The following is a 20,409-nucleotide window of genomic DNA, read 5'->3' as shown; positions in this document are numbered from 1 at the left end:
ATTTATTGTTCTCGATTTTGCGAGTTATGTTAGTTCGCTACGGGATAGTTTCGTTGCCAAGTCTCGAAAAAGGTATTATGTACACCGGATATTTTGTGTTCGTATTTCATTATTATCAGTTATTCTGTCCTTCACTTTTATTGAGAATATATAATAAATAAATAGATTATATGAACAATTTAAAGATTTGTACAAATTTATCAATATTTTGCATTTTGAAATTTTATTTATAAAAATAAATAGAGAATTTTATTAAACTTTTAATAAATCCAAAATCCCACGGAAAGTACCCAAGGTGAGTGTCGTTGTGTGGGAAAAATAATGATCAGGACTTGTAATTTAGGAATATCGATTCAAAAAGGTTTTTTTTAGAGGCAACCTTTATACTTATACAGTTTCTAAGAGATTCTTTACCTTTTTTGGTAAAATTCTGCACAGCGGACTATCTTTAAATCGAACTTATATTATTCGAATGTCTTAACAGCTTGAAGAGGTTGGACATCTCACTCGAATACAAATGAAATAATTTAGAACCTCCAGCTCCGGGAATATAATTTAACAATATCTGTAAATAGGTTAATCGTGATAGTAACTATATAAGTATCCTGAAGCAGAAATATAACAATAAAATTAATAATTTATTATTTGAATAAATTTATTACATTGAACAGAACTATTAGCATTGAAAAACAAAGCTGACAAAAAAGTGTAAATCGGAACGATATCTTTTCTTTTTGCTATCTCCTATCTGAAATGGTATAAAGAAAGAAATAGCGAAATTTTAGACTTTATAACTTTAGATATCGATAACGAGGAAATAACAGTGCCTAAAAACACCCTGAGGAATCGCCGTCGCCGGAAGAAACGGGCTGAACGCCTCCACGAACTTGAGGAGAAAGTGGAGAACCTACAGCAAAAATTATAAATGACTATGATAGACGCGCGCAATAAATAGCATAATTTATTTCTAAGTAAAAATCCAACGATAAATATATAATTAAAACCATAATCAGAACTTGACTACTTCTTATTATAAAACCACAATACAGATTAACGCTTATGAGTGATTAGAATTAGATTTCTATTTATTAGATGATTAAAAAAAACATGAAATAACCGATCAAAAATTTCTACCCAAAATTTTACTGGGAACGCTTGGTGAAAGGGACTAAATTAGTTTTTGAGACGCACGATTGAATTTATAAAAGTGATAAAAAAATGAATAAAGTTAATGAGATAAACGTAACGTAATGTTGTATGTGTGATGATCATGGTATGGGCGGTCTCGGCGGTCATGGTAAGTGCGGTGGCGGGAGTCGTGGTAGGGGTGGTGTGAGCGGTCGTCGTAAGAACGGTGTGAGCGGTCTTCGTAGGGGTGGTGTCGACGGTCGTTGGAGCGTTGTCGGCGGTCGTCGGGGCGTTGTCGGCGGTCGTTGGAGCGTTGTCGGCGGTCGTTGGGGCGTTGTCGGCGGTCGTTGGGGCGTTGTCGGCGGTCGTTGGTGCGTTGTCGGCGGTCGTTGGTGCGGTCGTTGCTGTTGTTGGTTATTTGCTGCTCTCTTAACTTGTTGCGCGCGTCTATCATCATAAATTTGAGTTTTTGCTGTAGGTTCTCCACTTTCTCCTCAAGGTCGTGGAGGCGTTCAGCCCGTTTCTTCCGGCGACGGCGATTCCTCAGGGTGTTTTTAGGCACTGCTGTTTCCTCGTTATCGATATCAGAGGAGGCTGACAGACTAAGTTCACATGAATCCATAGGTGAAGCCATAGTGTTTTATTTAAATATTTATACTGAAACGAAATAGAAAAACAATAGATAACAAGCATGGTCCTTAAATTACCAACCTTAGTACAGGGAAAATACTTAATACAACATTCTCAAAAGTTTAAGATGGAACCCTTGTCACAAGAGTTAATTCGCTTTTTAAATTTTGCAATTTCTTTATGCTACCATATGGAAACTATTTTTTAAGGGCTCTCATTAAAGTACGCTGGTTTCCACATGGTATCAAAAAGTTTACTTACTTGGGAGTTTAGCATGTACACAAAACTTAGTAACCCATTTAACATGAAGTCAATGTGGAATTGTTTGAGGGAGTCCATCCTGCTTTACAATACACAAGTATGCGATTGCATTCCCAGACTTTGGACAGGGCTTAGGTGAGTTACCTCCCTCAAAGCATTCCACTCCGGTATATTGAGAATGGGTTGCATTACGTATTAATGATGGTTATTTTTACCAGACTAAAACGCTTCCAGGAGGTACACAAGTAGTAATTCTAAGGAACATAAATTTCCTACTAAACTATACATTGTGATTTGTCTGCTAGTTTGATCCAATAAGACATGTTACATTCATTGATCGAAGGAATGCAGGACACAACGACATTGATCAGCATGTTTGTAGCATCGAGAATCTTGAATACCATCATCACAAAAGGTGTCAATTTCCTGGATCAAGAGGAGGTACTGTTCGATAGAGCATGGATTTTCACGAATCGTTTTTTCAGAAAGTGATTTAAGGCGTTTCTCTTCAGCTTGTCTAACTTTCCTCTTAGGATGTCTGTTGAGATACTCTAGACGTTCAAATGGTATGGGTTCAGCGATACACCAATCGGCATCTTCGGTTACACGCGAGAATGCGGTATATGCAGTTCCATAGTTTTTTGCTTCCATCCCTATTTCTGGTGACAGTTTTATAATTACATTAGAGATCTGTTGGTTTCTTCCTATTGTCATACCTTGGCTTTTTGTTATTGTTAATGCATAACCAGTAATCAGAGGAAATCCTTCACGATGACAGCATTTTGCATCGCAAAAAGCTTTATTCAAGGGTATCGGCACCCAGGTGGGATGGTCCGGGTGCCACTGTGGACCTTTGTATTTAGGGAAATCAACAATTATAACTTCTGGGAAGGCAGGGGGTTTTACACCCTCTTTGTACACGATGCTAACCACAGTACCCAGTGCTCCATTATTTAAACCAAGCCTAGTAAGACTACCTTGATTCTTAGTAAGAATGACTCGACAGCCAGCAGCAACAATGCTCACATTTGGGATTTGACCCATAGATTCTTTTTCTTTGGAATGATGTTTTCCTACACCAGTGGAAATTATTTCGGCAGACACAGCACGATTCCCATTCACATACTTGCTATTCAACGCATTCTTATTATACATCCTTGCTTCTTTCCATGTTTCAGTGAGACAAATAAAAAAATTTCTCTTCTCTTCTTCGCACAATGAATTATGGCTTCGAGCATTGATTTCCTCCCAGTCTTTCCTTGTAACATTTCCAGTCCGTAAATTATCAAGTCTTTTTAACAAAGCTATCTGATCAGGCTTTTGTCTCGTAATCTCCTCTAAAACTATAACATCTTGAAAATTACTATAAACTAAATTACCAGCAGCTTCTATTGGAGTAGTAGAATCTACAATCGGATCACCTAAATTGCTTGAACCAATAGCCCCTAGTTGAAATATATCTCCAAAAAAATTAAACGCTGGGATACAACCAAATGGGATGACACCTTCTCTTTTCAACAAACGAATAGAAAGCTCCATAAACCTGTGATGAAACCAAGCAAGTACGTATTCTCCTACCATTCCTCTTTCATTAGCATTAATACACATCAGCGAGAGATGTTCATTTTCATCAAGAGTAAGATCCTTTAACTCTTTGTACTTACCAGCAGACATGGGCTTGTCAACTAAAGTTGCAGTGTTCGAACCTGTATTTCGAGGAATATGAACAGCCGAATGAATAGTACCGCCATCAGGTAGAGAATCTTGATGACTTGGCTTTTCCCTGTACCTGCACAACCCTGGACAACCAAGCGTTTACAATTGTCATAACTAATGTCAATATTCCCTCTAGCATATTGCAGTAAGGTTTTTAGATTATAATAGACAATCGTCATTTGAAGTTCGTTCACAAGCTTGGGGTCGACGTCTGGGAGCGTACACAGCCGACTCGATCTTTCAAACTCAAGAGATGCCGCACCAGAAACTTGCGAGTGTCAGTCTTTCATTTCCTGATACTGGTCTTCAGAAATCGTATCTATGTTTAGACAATCCGTCCCATGCTTATGCCAATCAAAATCATTTGTACCAGCATAAAGAACAGGCTCGTCAGCCTCGGCATTTGACATTTGCACCCTATGGTTTCTAGCTATATCTCTCAATAAATCATTTCCAAATGAGTCCAAATTTGATCCTTGAGAAGATTGCTGACTATTTTGTGTAGACTGTGAAAATGGAAAGCTGTCAGTATCTAAATCTATTTGTCTATCATCGTTTTTGTTCTTATTTTTTCTGAGCATTTCTTTATCAAAATCAATTTTGGCAAATTTCAACATCATTATTACTGCTTCTGGACAGCTTTCGCTATCTAAAAAGTTTGCAAATGACTCTGTGAAGGTTTCGAAAGGCTCTTTTAAGTCCTCAACATTTCTCCATGTGCCTGGGGAAAATTTCATCAATAATTCTTTGGCAAATTTTTCAGAAACAGGCCATTTCCAAAATCTTTGACATCCAGTAAAAACAGGCACATGATCTTTGCCACATGATTTGCTTTTTGGGCAGGTACATATCTTTGCCCAATCATAAAGTGAAATGTTAGGGTAAAGCGTTCTTCGTGAGTCACCTAAAAATTTATCAAGAGATGATTTTCTGGTTACTTCTCCATCTTTGTTTCCTTTTGGGTCAAACAAACGAAAACCACTCAAGCCTATCCTGTTAAATCTTCTCGAACATTGATAAAGTTTACCTCGCACATTAATGTAATCGGCACTGGATGAGGGTGTGTCAACTATACCAACAGTCTTCAAAATCAACTTCTGCGCTACTGATCTCATGGTTATATTTGGCTCTGATTTAACAAGAATGTTTCGATAGATTTGATGCAGTTCTGCTGTTGTGGCTGCCCCTTTACAGCAATAACCGGTTATATATTTGATTAATGCTAACAAATCTTTGGAAACAATGGCTTGTGTGTCACATTGCCCCATCCATGACAATGGACGTAAAAATACATGTTGTACCATCCTTGGGTGATCATTTCTTCCTTCATAGCGCGGGACTTTACCTTCAATAAAGCGTGGTTTAAAAGGATTTGTTTCTTTCCCAACAGAGCGTTTTGTGCTTTCATCATATTCACCAAAGTGATGGCGGCAATACCGTACAACTTTTTTCTTTCTTTTTCCTGATTCATCCCTTTCTTTAGTTGTGACAGTTTTTCGTCTCAAACAATACTTACTGCACTTTTGAACCATTACTCTATTAACAACACCCATCTGAAATCGGTTCAAGCTGTCGTTGGTAGTTTTACATAGCAGACAATCCTTCAAAATATTTGGATCATTTTCCTCAAGCGTTCCATCTGGCTTAGGCCAGAGATTCTTATTAGGAAGCCAGGTTCTTTCTTCAGTTTCTTCGTTAACATCAATTGTTCCTCCAGCAGGGTGCATTGAAACAAAATGGGGCGAGAATGTCTCGTTTGTGTTCAATTCAGTTGATTGTAGCCATTGTTCAATATCACTTGCAATATCAACATTGGGATCTGATGTATCTTGGTCCAATATGGATTTGACAATATCATAATGAGATTTGGAAAAGTACAACGCATGTGTGTGAATGGCACCCCGACTCTTTGCAAACTCATATCTGCTCCAATCATCTTCATATTGAAAAAGACTTTTTAAAACCGTGTCTTTATAATTCAAATGTCTTGCATTAAAGTAAGTCGTAATGATATGCTGATTTTGTAAAATAACTTGATGGCGAAATTGTGCATCTGTTTGAAATCTTTCTTTGATGGTGTGAATATTGTCGCCTGATGTCTTTGCAAGATATTTGATGATAACATCATGAAGTGGTACCCAGTGGTGTTCAGCACAGGATGAAGTATCAAAATAGGATGGATATACGTTGTCCTCTTTTAGCTTAAAAAAGCACAAAGAGTCAAGTTCGTGCTTTCTTTCCTTCCAGTATGGATCAGTATTGACTAAATTTGAGCTCATTGAAATAAATTTGTTTGGAATACTGTCATCTTTGTCTTGAAGTCTTTCTAATAGTTCGTCTCTGGTAAGATGTTTTTCATTAACCTGCTGATTAACACAAAAGCTTCCTTGATTTAAAGCTTTCTTGCGGAGTCCAATATTCAGAAGATGAAATTTCAAAAATCTATGAGCCGATACACGGTTATCTGAGCAAAAATATATATGATCTACCCACATGTCATAATCAACAGCCCTTGTTGATGGAATAGTTATGTCACACGTTCCATTAATGAAAATATGTGGATAAGCCATTGTGAAAAAACCTTCAGTAGACAGCTCAGGAAGGGGCTTCTCTTTGTTATCAGACTTCAAGTTCCCAAGATCAGCAACAGCACCTTGTTTGATTATGTTTTCTATTTCACCACTGTTCTCTCCAAGAAATATTTTCAATGCATTCTTTATGTTGTCATCAACATCAATGTTTGTTAGCTGGGCTGCAAATCCTGATGTTGTCACCAACTCTTCTTCAGCCTGCAGGGAATCAAACTGTTTTGGACCAGGCCCTAAGTCCTCCTCTTCAGTAGCTAAATTATTTGCTGTCGATACAACTGGTAGACCTTTTAGCTCTCCTTCTTTCTCTGGAATATGCATCAAACGATCAACATCAATTACCACATCCCAATAATATGGATTTGGCTGGTACAAAAAGAATCTCCCATTTAGCCCAATACCAGACACATGGTCTTTACCTGTATAACGGGTAAATCCTGGTCTTGGTGCACTTTCACCATACTTTGGAACACCAAATATTAGACCAACCAAAGCCTGCTCAATTCTTTGCCTGCAAGCCATGTATGCTTTTGAGCTGTTTTTTACCACCTCTTATAAGAAGAATACCAACTTCAGATGGCAGTTGTGGTAGTTTGGTAAATTTTCTTAGGTCATGTGGTATAGCTACTGCATGACCTTTGGAGGCTAACATCCCATACTTCAGACAATGCACATAAATGGCAATGGATATTTTTCTTATCAAAAGACTTTCGACAAATGTCAGGTTTTGAAGAAAAGGGGGAATTTCCTTGAAGTGTTGGTTATTGTGATAATGCATGCCATTTTCCAAGAAACAATCTTTAACTGGGGAATACAATCCTGAGAACATCAACGACCTATTGATGTGTTTCTTGTATTTGTTCTTTTTTATCTCATCTGTGCATCTTTTACATCTACCATTGAGAAACCTTTTTTTCTTTCTCGGATAATACATGATAAATAGGCCTAGTCTCATAACAACTCATACAATGTTCCACTGAGTGCGGCCTCTCAGCATCATTGAATTCTTGAATTGCTCTTTCAACAGCAGGATTTGAGTGAAGCGGAACCTCTCTTTGAATATGTGAATGTTCAATTTGATCAACAGTAATTTCTCGGTTTCCTTCAATATGTGGATGTTCAACCTCTTCAACAGTGTCTTCTTGGTTTCCTTCAATATGTGGATGTTCAGCTTCTTCAACAGTGTCTTCTTGGTTTCCATGCTGCAAATTTATGGATGGGTGTTGGCTTTCGGTCGGCTCAACAACAAAATCAACACAGTGAGATTTTCTAGCAGCAATTTTGCGTTCCACATAACTTTTATCTTTAAAGATACTCCTCAAAATATCATCAATCTCTTCTTCAGTCTGCTTACTACATGTAGCCTGATTTGCCAATCTTACATTTTTCCGACGTGCATAATTATGCTCGTCAGTTGTAGAATGTTTTCTTTTGAGTCCTCTTTGATCTTCTCTGGAATCCCTACGGGGCATGATATTTTGATCCTTGGGTATTTCCCCATGCTTAAGCAAACTACTTTTACTAAACACATGGTGGGTGGATGTACTCTGCAGAAGATTAGCTGATGATGTTGCATCATTCAGAAAGTAAAGACTTTGGAAGTGGTTGTATTTGTGAGATATTATAATTTTTGGACCATCAAAGTTTTCGATGATTTCGCTATTCATTCTACCAGCTGTAGCTGGGTGATGAATATTTTCAGGCCAAAAAGTCAAGTATTGAAAATCACGGTTGCTGTTATATTTTGTACAGAAGATAATAATTCCAAGCTTTTTAGCAGCAGCTAGAATGAATAATTTTGAACCATACTCCGCATTACGATACTGTCGCTGAATAACATTATCTAAGCTTACAACTTGTCCATCATCATCTGGCTGATCTACGTTCGATAGGACCCATTGTTCAACAAAGTCTAAGTGCCTATTATGATCAACAAAACTAACAACCTCATTCCGCAGATCCAAATGGCTGCCCCAATATGGTCTTTCAGTTATGGAAAGGCATTCAACAATGGCTCTATAAAGGCAATTTCCATCCCCAAGTGTGGAACATACAGCGCCAACATTAAGCCCGATTGATCGGGCTTTGCGTACCATTGCCTGCCATGATGTATCTTTGGCTTCATCATAGACTTCAGCCATTATTTCAAAAGAGCACGTGAAAAAGGGTACATGCGTAGTCTGGGTGGTCAGTGGGTATAAACAAAAAATTCATTTTTACCACCCACCCACCCCCACAGGCCTACAGGCAAGTAGCTGAGTACAATTAACTGTGTTGTGATCAGACAGACAGACAACAGATCACAGATAATAAAAGCACCAAATATCAGAAACAGAAAAGTAAAAAAAAAAATAGTCAGTAAAAACACAAAAGAATGGTAAAATACACGAGGTAAATAATTGCGAGGCGAATTTATGAGCGAAGCAGTTTTGCTAATATTGTGCACGTACCTTTAACTTCTATCCCAAGCGAAAATTTGCTATAAAATTTGCTATATAAATCACATCTCCAAACCGATGATTTTATCAAAATGACCTTGAATGGTTTGGCTTGAAGCCACAGAAACTTTCTCGGTTTGGTAGCTAGGACTGCGAAAAATGCCGTTTTAAAATGGTGTACCCTAACAGTGAACAGCAACAAAATTACCGGAAGCCGAAACACGGGCTTAGAATCTGAAGTTGATCAAATTGCCGCGCGGGCGGCACGCATCTAAGCAATCTAAGCAGTGGTTCTTCGGTTTTAAATGTTTATTTTGCTGTTAAAAGGAAAAAAATTAGTTTGAACAGTAGCAGAAAGGATCTTCATCATCCCTTGACTTTTAACACCAAGTATCAAGTATCAAACTAGTGTATATGTATAAGAATTGCGAAGCGATCCAGGCAAGTCACTCGATTCGCAAATTGCAAGCAAAATATTTATAGGGTCACACACTAGAAATTGCAAGTTTAAATAGATTCATGTAAACCCCGCGAAACCCCGGCAACTACGATGGCCCAGAAGATGGCCCAGCTCGTAGTACGATGGCCAAGAAGGCTCAAAACACGCACTTCTAGTTTTTACGCACTTCCAGTTCTTATAAAATTTGTGAACTAGAACTGCCTAGGGTCAATGGCCCAGAAGGCTCAAGTGACACTGCGCACTTCTGACTTTTTGTCAGGGTGGGAAATTTCCGAGCGAGCGGCCCGCGCGATGAAATTTTTTCGGTCTTTAAAATGAATGTCGAGTTACGCAAAACGAGTTAACATTTCCGAGTTGAAAATTGCTCATTTATCACAGCTCGGTATCTATTTTGCTGACCAGAACGGCTATCTTTCGAGGGGAACTTTTGCGTCTCTAAAATATTTTTAGAAGTGCGCAGTGCTGCGCAGTGTCGTCACAAAAAAACTCGGAAGTGCGCAGTGTCTTGTGAGCCTTCTGGGTCATGACCCTAGACACTTCAGGTGTACAAACTTACGACGTTTACTTCTACAGATTTGAGGAATATTATATGAATTTTTTCATGAATCGTTGTGAAAAGTTCAATTATCATTTGTCCGCCCTGAGCCTTGAGTATTTTTATTTCTTAGTTTTTGTTTTAGACTCGTTTTACTTCCGGTTTCGAACTCCTTGCGTTCAAATTCGAACTTTCGAATCTTTCAAATTTTAAATTTCGAACGTTCGAGTAAAAATAACATTCGAAAACTTTTTTCCTAACATAAACACCCCTGTGTCATAGACCCGCTGGAAAACTTGGCAAAAATTTCGTCCCGGGAGGGAAAATACCTCTCTAGCCTCTTCAAAAGGTCTTCCTTGCAAAGAGCCCAGAGAATCAAAAAAAGTTAAACAAACTTTAAACATCACTCGGTTTATTGAGACAGGGATGTGAAATACAGAGGATTTCAAGACTAGAATTTAATAGAAATAAGTTGACTTATGTAGTTTCAAAATTCAATAACCATATTAATTAGGAGTATTGTATCATTGCATCGTAAATTCTGAAAAATTTAACAAAGTTCTAAAATTATCTCTAAACTATTAGCGCTGTAAAATCCTGATATAAAAATAAAGAAAAACCAGATAAAAAAAACTGAGATATAGAAAGTATTCTTCATCGATTCTACTAGGTAAAACCTCTAAATTTTACTGGCTGTAATTTTTTTCAAAGTTGGGAAACTCTTATCTTAAGTTTGATGCTGGAGGCAAGTACTTGGCAGTCTTTTACCCTCTTACTCGAGTTGTTGACAAACAGGAGCAAACTCTTCACATAAAAAGTAAAAAATCTGTGACTTTTTTCTCGGCTGTAGCACAGGAATTTAAAACAGTTAAAATAATGCATCCATAAACATAATGTCATGTTTTGTCGTTGTATTTCGACATTTTACAAGTCATTACCATTAGTTACCATTACCAACAATAAAATCCTTTTTTATAATACAGTCAAATGTCAATGTTCTATATCTCTGACCATCGATGCGTATTCATAAAAAACAAACAACCAAAGATCCCACATCATCGAGGGTCGGTCAAGCCAAAATTTAAAAAACAACGACAAACAAACATTTCTCCTTCCACTGAATAAGGGGAGGAATAAATTCTTCCAGGTTAGCCATATCCAAAAGCGCAAAATATTTTTGTTCCCATCAATTCAAAACATACAACAAGTCCAGTGATGCTCACTTCAACATACTACCAAGATTCAATCTAAACCAAAAGGAATGGCTTTCCCACCATATGTATACAGTTCATTTCTTCATCTAAAATCCTCTTCTTGCAATGAAGCAATAACTCTGTTGAGCCTTGCCTGTCGATGAAAGAATAAAAATTCCATCTTTTTTCTTCTCATTCCGCAAGTTCAGCTGCTTAATTTTTCGTTTCTTTTCATCAAGCAACATCTCTTTTCAAAACACCAATTTCTCTTTTCAAAACAACAATAAATGTTTGTTTGTTGTTTTTGTCAACATTCGAATTTGGAAAAGTTCGAAAGCCCTTCGAAAGTCTTTGCTCGAGTCAATGCAATGACTTCTTGAAAAATGAGCGCCATTTGAACGCTTCTTGAACGCTTCCAGCCCGCGCTGATTTTCCAATCTCTTCTTTAGATTTCCTTTTAAACCTTAAGGAGATAAAAACAAGCCGTATCTAGTACCGGTAACCACGTGTATTATCTCCGTAGCTTTTAAGAATTGGTATATCTAAACGCACTAGGCGACACTTTTTGAAAAAAAACGAATTTAACCATCCGTAATTCCAGGTCTCTCCGCCCCACGATTCTAGGTTTGATCTAAGGAAGGGCGGACGGCTTTCTCAATCATTTCTGCGTTTGAAAGATTGGATATATATAGTAATTTTTCATTTGCACTCCCCAGCGTAGGTGACATTTAAAGGTACATATACACGATAGCAAAACTGCTTCGCTCATGTATATTCGCTTCGCAATAAGGTCAATCAATAAGAGGTTTTTGCAAGTCGCGCGGGCGGGCGGGAGGAAGTGCTCTTTTAGTGAACGACCTGTTGTTTTTAGTGAACAACCTACCTTGCAAAACTAAGTGGATATTCTATGATAAAGAAGTACGGAGGTAAGCAAATTTGTCGAATTTGTCTAGAAATAAATCAAAGCTGCCCAAGAACCAACAAGTCATCTTTGTACATTTTTGTTTTTGTTTTATTTTTATGTTTTGATGATTTCGACAGACGATTCGTGATTCGAATAAAAATGTTCGATCGTTCGACGAATATCGTTCGATTTTGTTAAGGCCCTATTTACACTAGAACAACTAGAAGGAAAAAAGAGCCTTGCGCGGGCGGCGGCGGGTGTTGTGCTTATCTGGTACTCGATGTAGAAATTTTCTTCCGACATGCTAAAGCTCTGAAGGTCGGGAAAATTTTAACATCTGGAATCTTTGGGTTACCATTTTTCATTTTTCTGTAAGGTTTCTCAGGCAGCAGAGATTTTCATGCTAAATTCAGTCGGGTTCAACCGATAGTCAAGCAAAAAATGTAAGGACAGCTAGACACAACTGTCATGCGGTACATCAAACGATGACTACTATAGGTCTCCGATGGTGATATTGGCCCGCTCCTTCAGAGCGTTAAGCGTGGGCGGCCGCCAATACTTCATCGGAATATCAGATAAGTGTTGTGCCGCCGTGGATTATGTGATGTGTTTGGGGCATCAAGGCTCTTACGACCCTGTCTCTATAGCGGCTTTATTAGAGGGATTTTTAGAGTGTCTCTTATTTTGCTAGCAACTTGCGAATTCAGGTGGAGTCTGGATCGCTTCGCAACCCTTATACAATACGGCTAGTTGAATGAAAACAAAAAAGTTAAAAAGGGTGCGCTAGTAGTAAAGTTAGTTTGTTAAAAAATTTCTTTCATATATCTTGGATGTTTAGATTTCAAATCAAACACAAGACAACACCAGAATAAACATTCAGCAATCCAAATATTTTTTGAATGAAATAAAATTGTTCGAAACTTTCGCGGGTATAACATTGTCATTGGCAACTGTGACCCACAGTGCTTCAGATTTCTAATTGTAGTCCGTGTTTCGGCTTCCGGTAAAATTTTGATGTTCACTGCTAGGGTACACCATTTTAAAACGGGCATTTTTGCAGTCCTATCTATCAAACCGAGAAAATTTTCGTGGTTTCAAGCAAAACCGTTCAAGGTCATTTTAACAAAATCACCGTTTTGAAGATGTGATTTATATAGCAAATTTTATTGCAAATTTTCGCTTGGGATAGAAGTTAAAGGTACGTGCACACTATAGCAAAACTGCTTCGCTCATAAATTCGCTTCACAAAAATGACCAGACGCCGATTGGAGAATTAGAGAACATGCACTGCCTATTATCACCCGATGGGATTACCAAATAACAAGTGTGTAACTTGCCGCGCAAGTGACGTCAAACGCTCCATCATTTTGCAACTAATTTGGTCTTCTTTGTTCCAGACCTTCCCGTGTGTTAGACTATGAATCTTTTTCATATTTCAATTTCAAAACCTACTCTGGTGCAAAATAGAAATCGTGTATTTTTCAATACACTTCAGATGAAGATGTAAATAACGGAAGGAAGTATTTACAAAAGTTTGTCACAACTTCTGGGACATTTGATGGTCCAACTTTCAATGTTTACAATGTGCATTCATTACCACATATTGCAGACGACGCAGCTCGTTATGGTTCACTGAACGATATTGGTGCTTTTAAATTTGAAAATTTCATGCAAGAGCTAAAAAAGAATGTTCGAAATGGCACAAATCCAGTAGTCCAGATTGTAAAACGAATGTCTGAAAGAAGTGTCGTTGGCTCGGGTAGTGTTAAAAATAGAAAGAAGCTCAGATCAAAATTGAAACCGCATTGTAAAAGCTGTTTTTTCTTTGATAAAAATGATGACTTTTGTATAACTCAACATGTTAGCGAAAGCTTTATTGATTGCAAGGTCATATCTAAGAGGAAAATGGCCTCGTTTTACTCTCGTCCCATTGATTCCAAGGTACTTGGTATATACTATGCAAGAAATTTCTTCCGTTTACAAACTGAAAGACGATTAATACCGCACACTGATGTCAAATAGAAGGCTATACGGTTGGTTACCTTACAAGGATGATTTTGTTTTTTTCCCATTATTACATTTTTTTGGTGAAAATAAGTATTAGTATTTATATTCAATCCTGCTCATTTCTATTACATTTCTGATATGTTAGATTTTCAGCGAGTCTGTGACACAGGGGTGTTTTAGTGAAATTCCGTCTGTATAAATAGACTTTTTAAATAATTTTACTATTTAATCGCTTTTTCGTATCTTATCAATCAAATTTGAAGTCATATTAATTTCTCAAAAAAGAGGAACAATTTTATTGATATAAGACGGAATTTCGCTAAACATTAGGTTCTAAGCGAAGGTTCATTAGTGTTACACCCCTCTGTCTCTTGCGATCAAATAGTGAAATGGCTTCAAAGTCGAGTTCAAAGTTTATTGATATAAGACGGAATTTCGCTACATATCAAGTTGTAAACGAAGGTTCATTAGTCTTACACACCTCTGTCATTGAAAAAGTTTTTTATACGTCCTAATCTAGTAAGGATAGCAAGGACTTGACATTCGCTTTAGACTAATTTTTTAATTATTCCTTTCTTCTCTTTCTTCTGTTTTTCTTTATTTTTCAAAACGATGAGATGCTACCTTGAATTTAACTAAAGTGCTCTAGCCAATGAGCTACATCCTTTTAAGATGGCTGGAATCGAACCTGCTACCTCCTTAGCTAGTTCAAGACTTTTATCTCATTAGATTATTTTCTTGTTGTTCTTTATAAGTTCTGATAGGTTAGTTCTATTATTCTTTAACTTTTATTTTTCTAGTTTATTTTGCTACCTTTTTAGTAAGCTTTTTGATAGTTCTTTCTAGTTTTTAAATTCTGAAGATTTCAGATTTTTAAGCATAAATTAAATTTTTTTTTTCGAATTTTGGTGGGGGCTAAATCTCAGGGGGGGTGGGGGCTAAATCTCAGGGGGGGCTGAACCTTCAGGGGGGGCTTCAACCCCTCTGCACTCTTTGATTACCCCCTGATTAAGAAAAAGAGAAAAGAGAAAAAGATGGAACGAAATTCCGTTACTTTTCCATTACCAAGGAATGAAACATTAAAAAGTATTTTTACCCATTTTGACTAATTTTCCATAAATTTTGAGATAAATTTCAAAAAATAACAATGATTATATAATTTTAAAGTTTGAACGATGTTCTTTTTATTTATAGAATGGCCCATTATAGCTCCATAAAATTAACCGAGAAAAACAGAAAGAAATTGATCACTGTTCCCTCCAAATGGGTGATGGGCGATGTACTTTACTACCCACCAAACAAATTTATGGAAAAGAAGTTGGCGATGGAGCTGGCAGACCCAACAGAGAAGTGGAAGGAAATTCCAATTGAACTAGAGCTATTGAGACATCGTAAGTTATGTTACTCAGAAACAAATTCTTTTGTATAACCATTCATTCTAACATTTTCTTCATTTATAAATTTTTTCTTTTCCAGGTACATTTGAAGAGTGTGAAGATGTCAAAAGTGGGACGGAATATAAGACGGACACAACTTCCCCCAATAAAGTTTGTCTCAAACGAAAGTAAGTGTACTAATCTTTTAAAGTCTCTTACACACTTCTAGTGAGAAAATTTGTGTGCTTTTAAAGATGACCAAACTTGCTGTTTTACTAAAACAACCCACATTAATTTTTTACTCACAATGTCAATATTAATATCTCTTTATCTTGGGGAGGCTTACATACTTTATTGGCTCTTTTTACGCCAGCCCTTATTTGCTTTGCTTTTAATTTCGGGCCTCTACTTTTCATCAAAACTACTGAGAGTTCAAGGATTAACTATTTTTAAAAATCATTTTAACGAACTGATCATTACTTCAATAGAGCACTTGAAGATATTGGAAATAAATTGCATAAAAAGTCTCCAGAGTCAACGAGGTATGGAATGCTTTCCTCTTGAATTTGTCATTTGGTGTAATTCACTTTTTTAACAATGACAAGCTTACCTCACATTTTTTTAAACTAAAAATCAGACGTAATGATTAAAATGAATAAAAGATGTGTGCATATTTATGGAACTTTGAAATCTTTTCATTTCGCCTTCATTCACTTTCATTTACCGTTGAAAACATAACGAAGATTTTATGTATACTCTCAAACCACGTATAATTGTTTTGTACTGACATTTCATGTATTTCAAGTATTTGAAGTGCCACAAGCTTTGAGCCATACGAGTCATATGTAACTAATGCCTTAAATTATGATTCATAAATTAGGAATGTTAAAAACTGGAAAGCACACTGCCTGGCGGAACCTCGTCTCCAGAAGCAATAAGGTATATTTAAACTTTTTCATTATTGCTTAAAAAGATAAACCTTACTTTTAATATGAAGTGTCATTGGTCTTGCAAGAATTTGAATTACTTAATCCTCTTTTTTCCCTACTTTTCCTACTTTTTGGACTAAAATTGTCTCGTTTTTTTCTTATTTTCCTAACTACTTTACAAAATAATTGGCTGATAGGCCTACCTTAAAAATCTTTGACAGGAGTTGATATTTGTACAAAATATTCTTTCTCCACGGTATGAACCCTTGACTTTAGAAGTAAAAGGTTGTGTGTGGACTTGAGAAATGAAAAAGGTGAACAAAATTCTCCTTTTGTTAAACAAAATAGCCTATCGTTTTTTTAAGGAAAAGGAAATTGAAAAGAAGAGGAAATTCTCCCACAGAGCCATCGTAGAAAAGAATTTGAATAGCATATGTTGTAATTTTTTGGAAGTTTAGTTAATTTATCTTTACTCAAAGATCTTTATTCAATACCATGATGTTTAAGTACCACTATAATTCTAATTTTCTAGATTACCTGGTTTATCAGGCGCTTGCTCCATCTCGCATTATGAAAATGATAGGTATGTTATTAACTTCACAGTGGGCAAATTTTAAGTATTGTTAAGGGTGTATCGGTATTCCATGTTCAATAAGTTTCTAAAGTATAGATCATAGAAATCAGTTTTCCCCCAATTTTATTTACAATAATAACTTCTTGAAGTATTATAATATCTAAATATCTAAAAATATTCTTGCTTATTTTCTTCTATTTTGACAACATATGATCTTATAACATATCAGGAACATTTTGGAACTCACACAAGATATGAAATGCTTCAAAAGAAAGATTACTCGTCATGGCACCAACAGGTGTTGCAGCTGTCAATGTAGCAGGCTCAACTATAAATTCTGTCTTTAGTATGGCTCCAGGTCATGAATGGTCCAAACACATTCCTAGTCTTCCTGACAAAACTAGATCAAGTTTGAGAGAGTGTCTTTCCGAGTTACAAGTAATCATTATTGATGAAATTTCAATGGTATCAAAATATCGTTTACTTCACATTCATCAACGGTTTCGTGATATTTTTGGATGCAGTGAAGATATTATTATTATTACAACGAATACAAAGTTCAGGCACGCCGTGGGCCTCTAGTACTGGTCTTTGTTTATTTACAATAAATAGCGTAGTTCATGGTTTGCCCATGCTTTGTTTAAATTATTCTTGAACGATTTTATCGATGATGCTTCTGCCACGTATTTTGGAAGCGCGTTCCATGTTGAGATAGTTCTATAAAAGAAGGACTTGCTTTGTGCACCACGTACTCCATCGTCCGGGAAATTCATCTGAAGCTCGTGTATATGCTTTCTACATGGTCGCGTCCTTTTGATAAACTTTTTTGGTGTTGTTTTACTATCATAGATGTGGATATGCTTATACACCTGGACCATGTCACAGAAAAGTCTTCGAAACTCAAGGGATGGTAGCGCCAAGCGTCTTAGTCTTTCTGCATATGGTAACCGTGAGATTGGTTTTACTAGTTTTGTCGCACGTCTTTGGACACTCTCGATCAGGTTGATAGATCGACGTAATCTTGGTTGCCATACTGATTGAGCATACTCTAAATGTGGTCGTACAAAGGTGGTATAAAGTGTCTGGAATACGTGAGGACTAGGGTCTTGAAATCCTCTTTTGAGCAATCCCAACATAGAATTAGCTTTGTTTACTTGCTTAGCGATATGTTCTTCAAATGAAAGATCTGAGTCTATCAAAACACCGAGATCTTTTTCTGTGAAGACATGTTCAAGTTGCTCTCCATTTAGTTGATACGGGTGTGCATGCTTTATGTTCTCGAATTTACCTATCGTTAAAACGTGGCATTTGTCGGGGTGGAATTTCAACAGCCACTCATGGGACCATCTTTCAAGTGCTTCAATGTCATGTTGTACGATTAAGGAGTCAAGAATGGAATTGATTTCCTTTATAATCTTCGTGTCGTCTGCAAACAAGAAAATGCTTGATAGAACATGTTCTGGTAGGTCATTAATATAAATAACAAAAAGCAGAGGACCGAGCACGCTTCCTTGAGGAATGCCACTTATCACTGGATCTAAAGATGATTTTGCACCATTAACACTCACTAATTGCTTGCGGTTCGATAGAAAAGATTTGATCCAGTTCAGAATTAATTCGTTTATCCCGTAGCGTTCTAGTTTCATCATAAGTCTTCGATGGGGTACCGTGTCAAATGCCTTGGCAAAGTCGAAGTATATGCAGTCGACCACTTCACTTTTTGCAGTTGATTCGCAACACATATCTATAAAGGAGATAAGCTGTGTGACTGTTGACCTTTTGTTGATGAAACCGTATTGCTTGTTCGATAGAAGCTCTTCGCTGATAAGGTGTTCCATGATATGTTTTCGTATCATTGTTTCCATCAACTTACAGACTACTGAAGTTAGACTTACGGGGCGATAGTTAATAGCAAGGTTGTGTGCTCCTTTGTTTTTATAGATTGGTGTCACATATGCTAGTTTCCAGTCACTAGGTAAGTTTCCTTCCTCGAAAGTTTTATTCATTATGATTGATAGTGGTTCTGCAATATGGTCACGAAGTTCAATAAGCATTGAGGCATGAATCTCATCTGGACCAATTGATTTATTCGCATTGAGCTTCCTGATTTGTTCTGTTATCATTTCCTTCGTAATGTTTAGTGGTTGAAGTATTTTATCTGTTCTGTTGTCAAAATCAGGTAGATCACCTTCCGGTTCTTTAGTAAAGACACTGCAAAATTGTTTCTGCAGGATGTTGGCCTTTTCTTGGTCCTCGTGCTTTAGGGATGTCTTGTCATCGGGCGTTTCAAGAAGAGGGGAAACTCCACTTTTTGATTTAAGTTTGCCTCTGACATGTGACCAGAACGCTTTTGGGTTTCTCTTTGAGTTTTCACCGATGGCTAGATCGTATTCTCTTTTTGCAAGTGCCATCTTTCGATTGACACGGTTCCTCGCGATTACATATCGGATTCTTGCTTGACGTCTGTTTGTGGGTGATGATTTTGATTTTAACCAGATCCTGTGAAGTCGCCTCTTTTCTTTGATGTCATTACGTAGTTCAGCATTAATTGGAATTTTCCCTTTCTTTTTCCAGTGAGGCGCTCCTAACTCTTTTCTTGGGACAAATTGATCTCTGAGTTGAAGAAGTTTTGTTTTGAATTTTGACCAGAGCTCCTCGATCGACCCATGTGAGGTATCTATGAATTCTCTCGTCCAGTTGATTCTTTGCAGATGACTTTTCATCGACTTAAAGTCTGCCAAGTGGTAGGTGTATCTTTTGGTTGGTGCTTTAAGTTCCATATAACATTTAAAGCTAAAAGAGAGAACGCTATGATCACTTTTTCCTAAAGGGCTTAGGAAATTTAGATCTTGAACCTGATCTCTTTCATCTGTTAAGATGAGGTCAATCAGTGAAGGCTCGTCAGTACCTCGACATCTGGTAGGTTCATTCGTATGTTGGAAAAGGAATGAATCACGTAATGCTTCCAGGAATTGCTCTTCTTTACTTTCCTCTACATGTGGGCTTGTCCAGTTCTTCCAATTTATAGTTGGAAAATTGAAGTCGCCAATGATGCAACGATGCGTGTATCTCTTATCTTCTGATATAATTCGTAAGAGCTGGTTAAGATTGGCATTATTTTCTCCAGAGTTTGATTGATTCGTTGGACTGCGGTAGACGCATGCAAAGCAAAGCATATCTTTTCCAGCCAGACGTACTTCAATGATGCACGCCTCCTCCAGTGCTACAGGACATTCAATGTCAACTGTAAGGTGGTCTACACTGGTATGTCCTAGGATGACGATACCACGTCCTGTATTGTTCTCAGTATTGGTGTGGTTTACGACTGTGTATCCATCAATTAGATATTCGTGAATTTTCCATCTTTCACCGTTCTTTGGTTTGACTTCACAGATTGCAATAAAATGTGGATATTCTTTTGTTATGAGTTCTTCTAGTTGTAGTTTTTTCATTGTTGTTAGCTGGTCGGCATTTGTATACATAATTTTTATTTCCGAAATTGTGTTTGATTGGTTCTCGTTTTTGTTTTTTGATACTTGTTTATGCGTTTCTCTTGTTTTTATTGGTGGTTTGCGACTTTGATCTTCTTCAGGTAAAAGCCGTTTTTTGAGTTGCCTCTCACACGATAGATATAGGTTTCTGATTTCTCTTGTGAGTTTCTTGTTTTGGC

At 37.1% G+C, this 20,409-nt stretch overlaps 1 protein-coding gene across 1 annotated transcript; it reads right to left on the bottom strand.

Annotated features, from left to right (window-relative positions):
* Window positions 1-1,228: 1,228 nt before the first annotated feature.
* On the bottom strand, window positions 1,229-1,762 carry LOC136807052 (SRRM2 protein homolog rsr-2-like). Its single transcript, XM_067063620.1, has one exon. It carries the CDS (start codon window positions 1,760-1,762, stop codon window positions 1,229-1,231), a length of 534 nt encoding a protein of 177 aa, XP_066919721.1.
* Between the last annotated feature and the right edge of the window lie 18,647 nt (window positions 1,763-20,409).

The sequence above is a fragment of the Clytia hemisphaerica genome, unplaced genomic scaffold, assembly GCF_902728285.1.
Source record: "Clytia hemisphaerica strain Z4C2 unplaced genomic scaffold, Clytia hemisphaerica genome assembly, whole genome shotgun sequence".
Taxonomy (NCBI): Eukaryota; Metazoa; Cnidaria; class Hydrozoa; order Leptothecata; family Clytiidae; genus Clytia; species Clytia hemisphaerica.
Note: the sequence above shows the minus strand (reverse complement) of the source record. Positions and strands in the feature narration are given on the sequence as shown.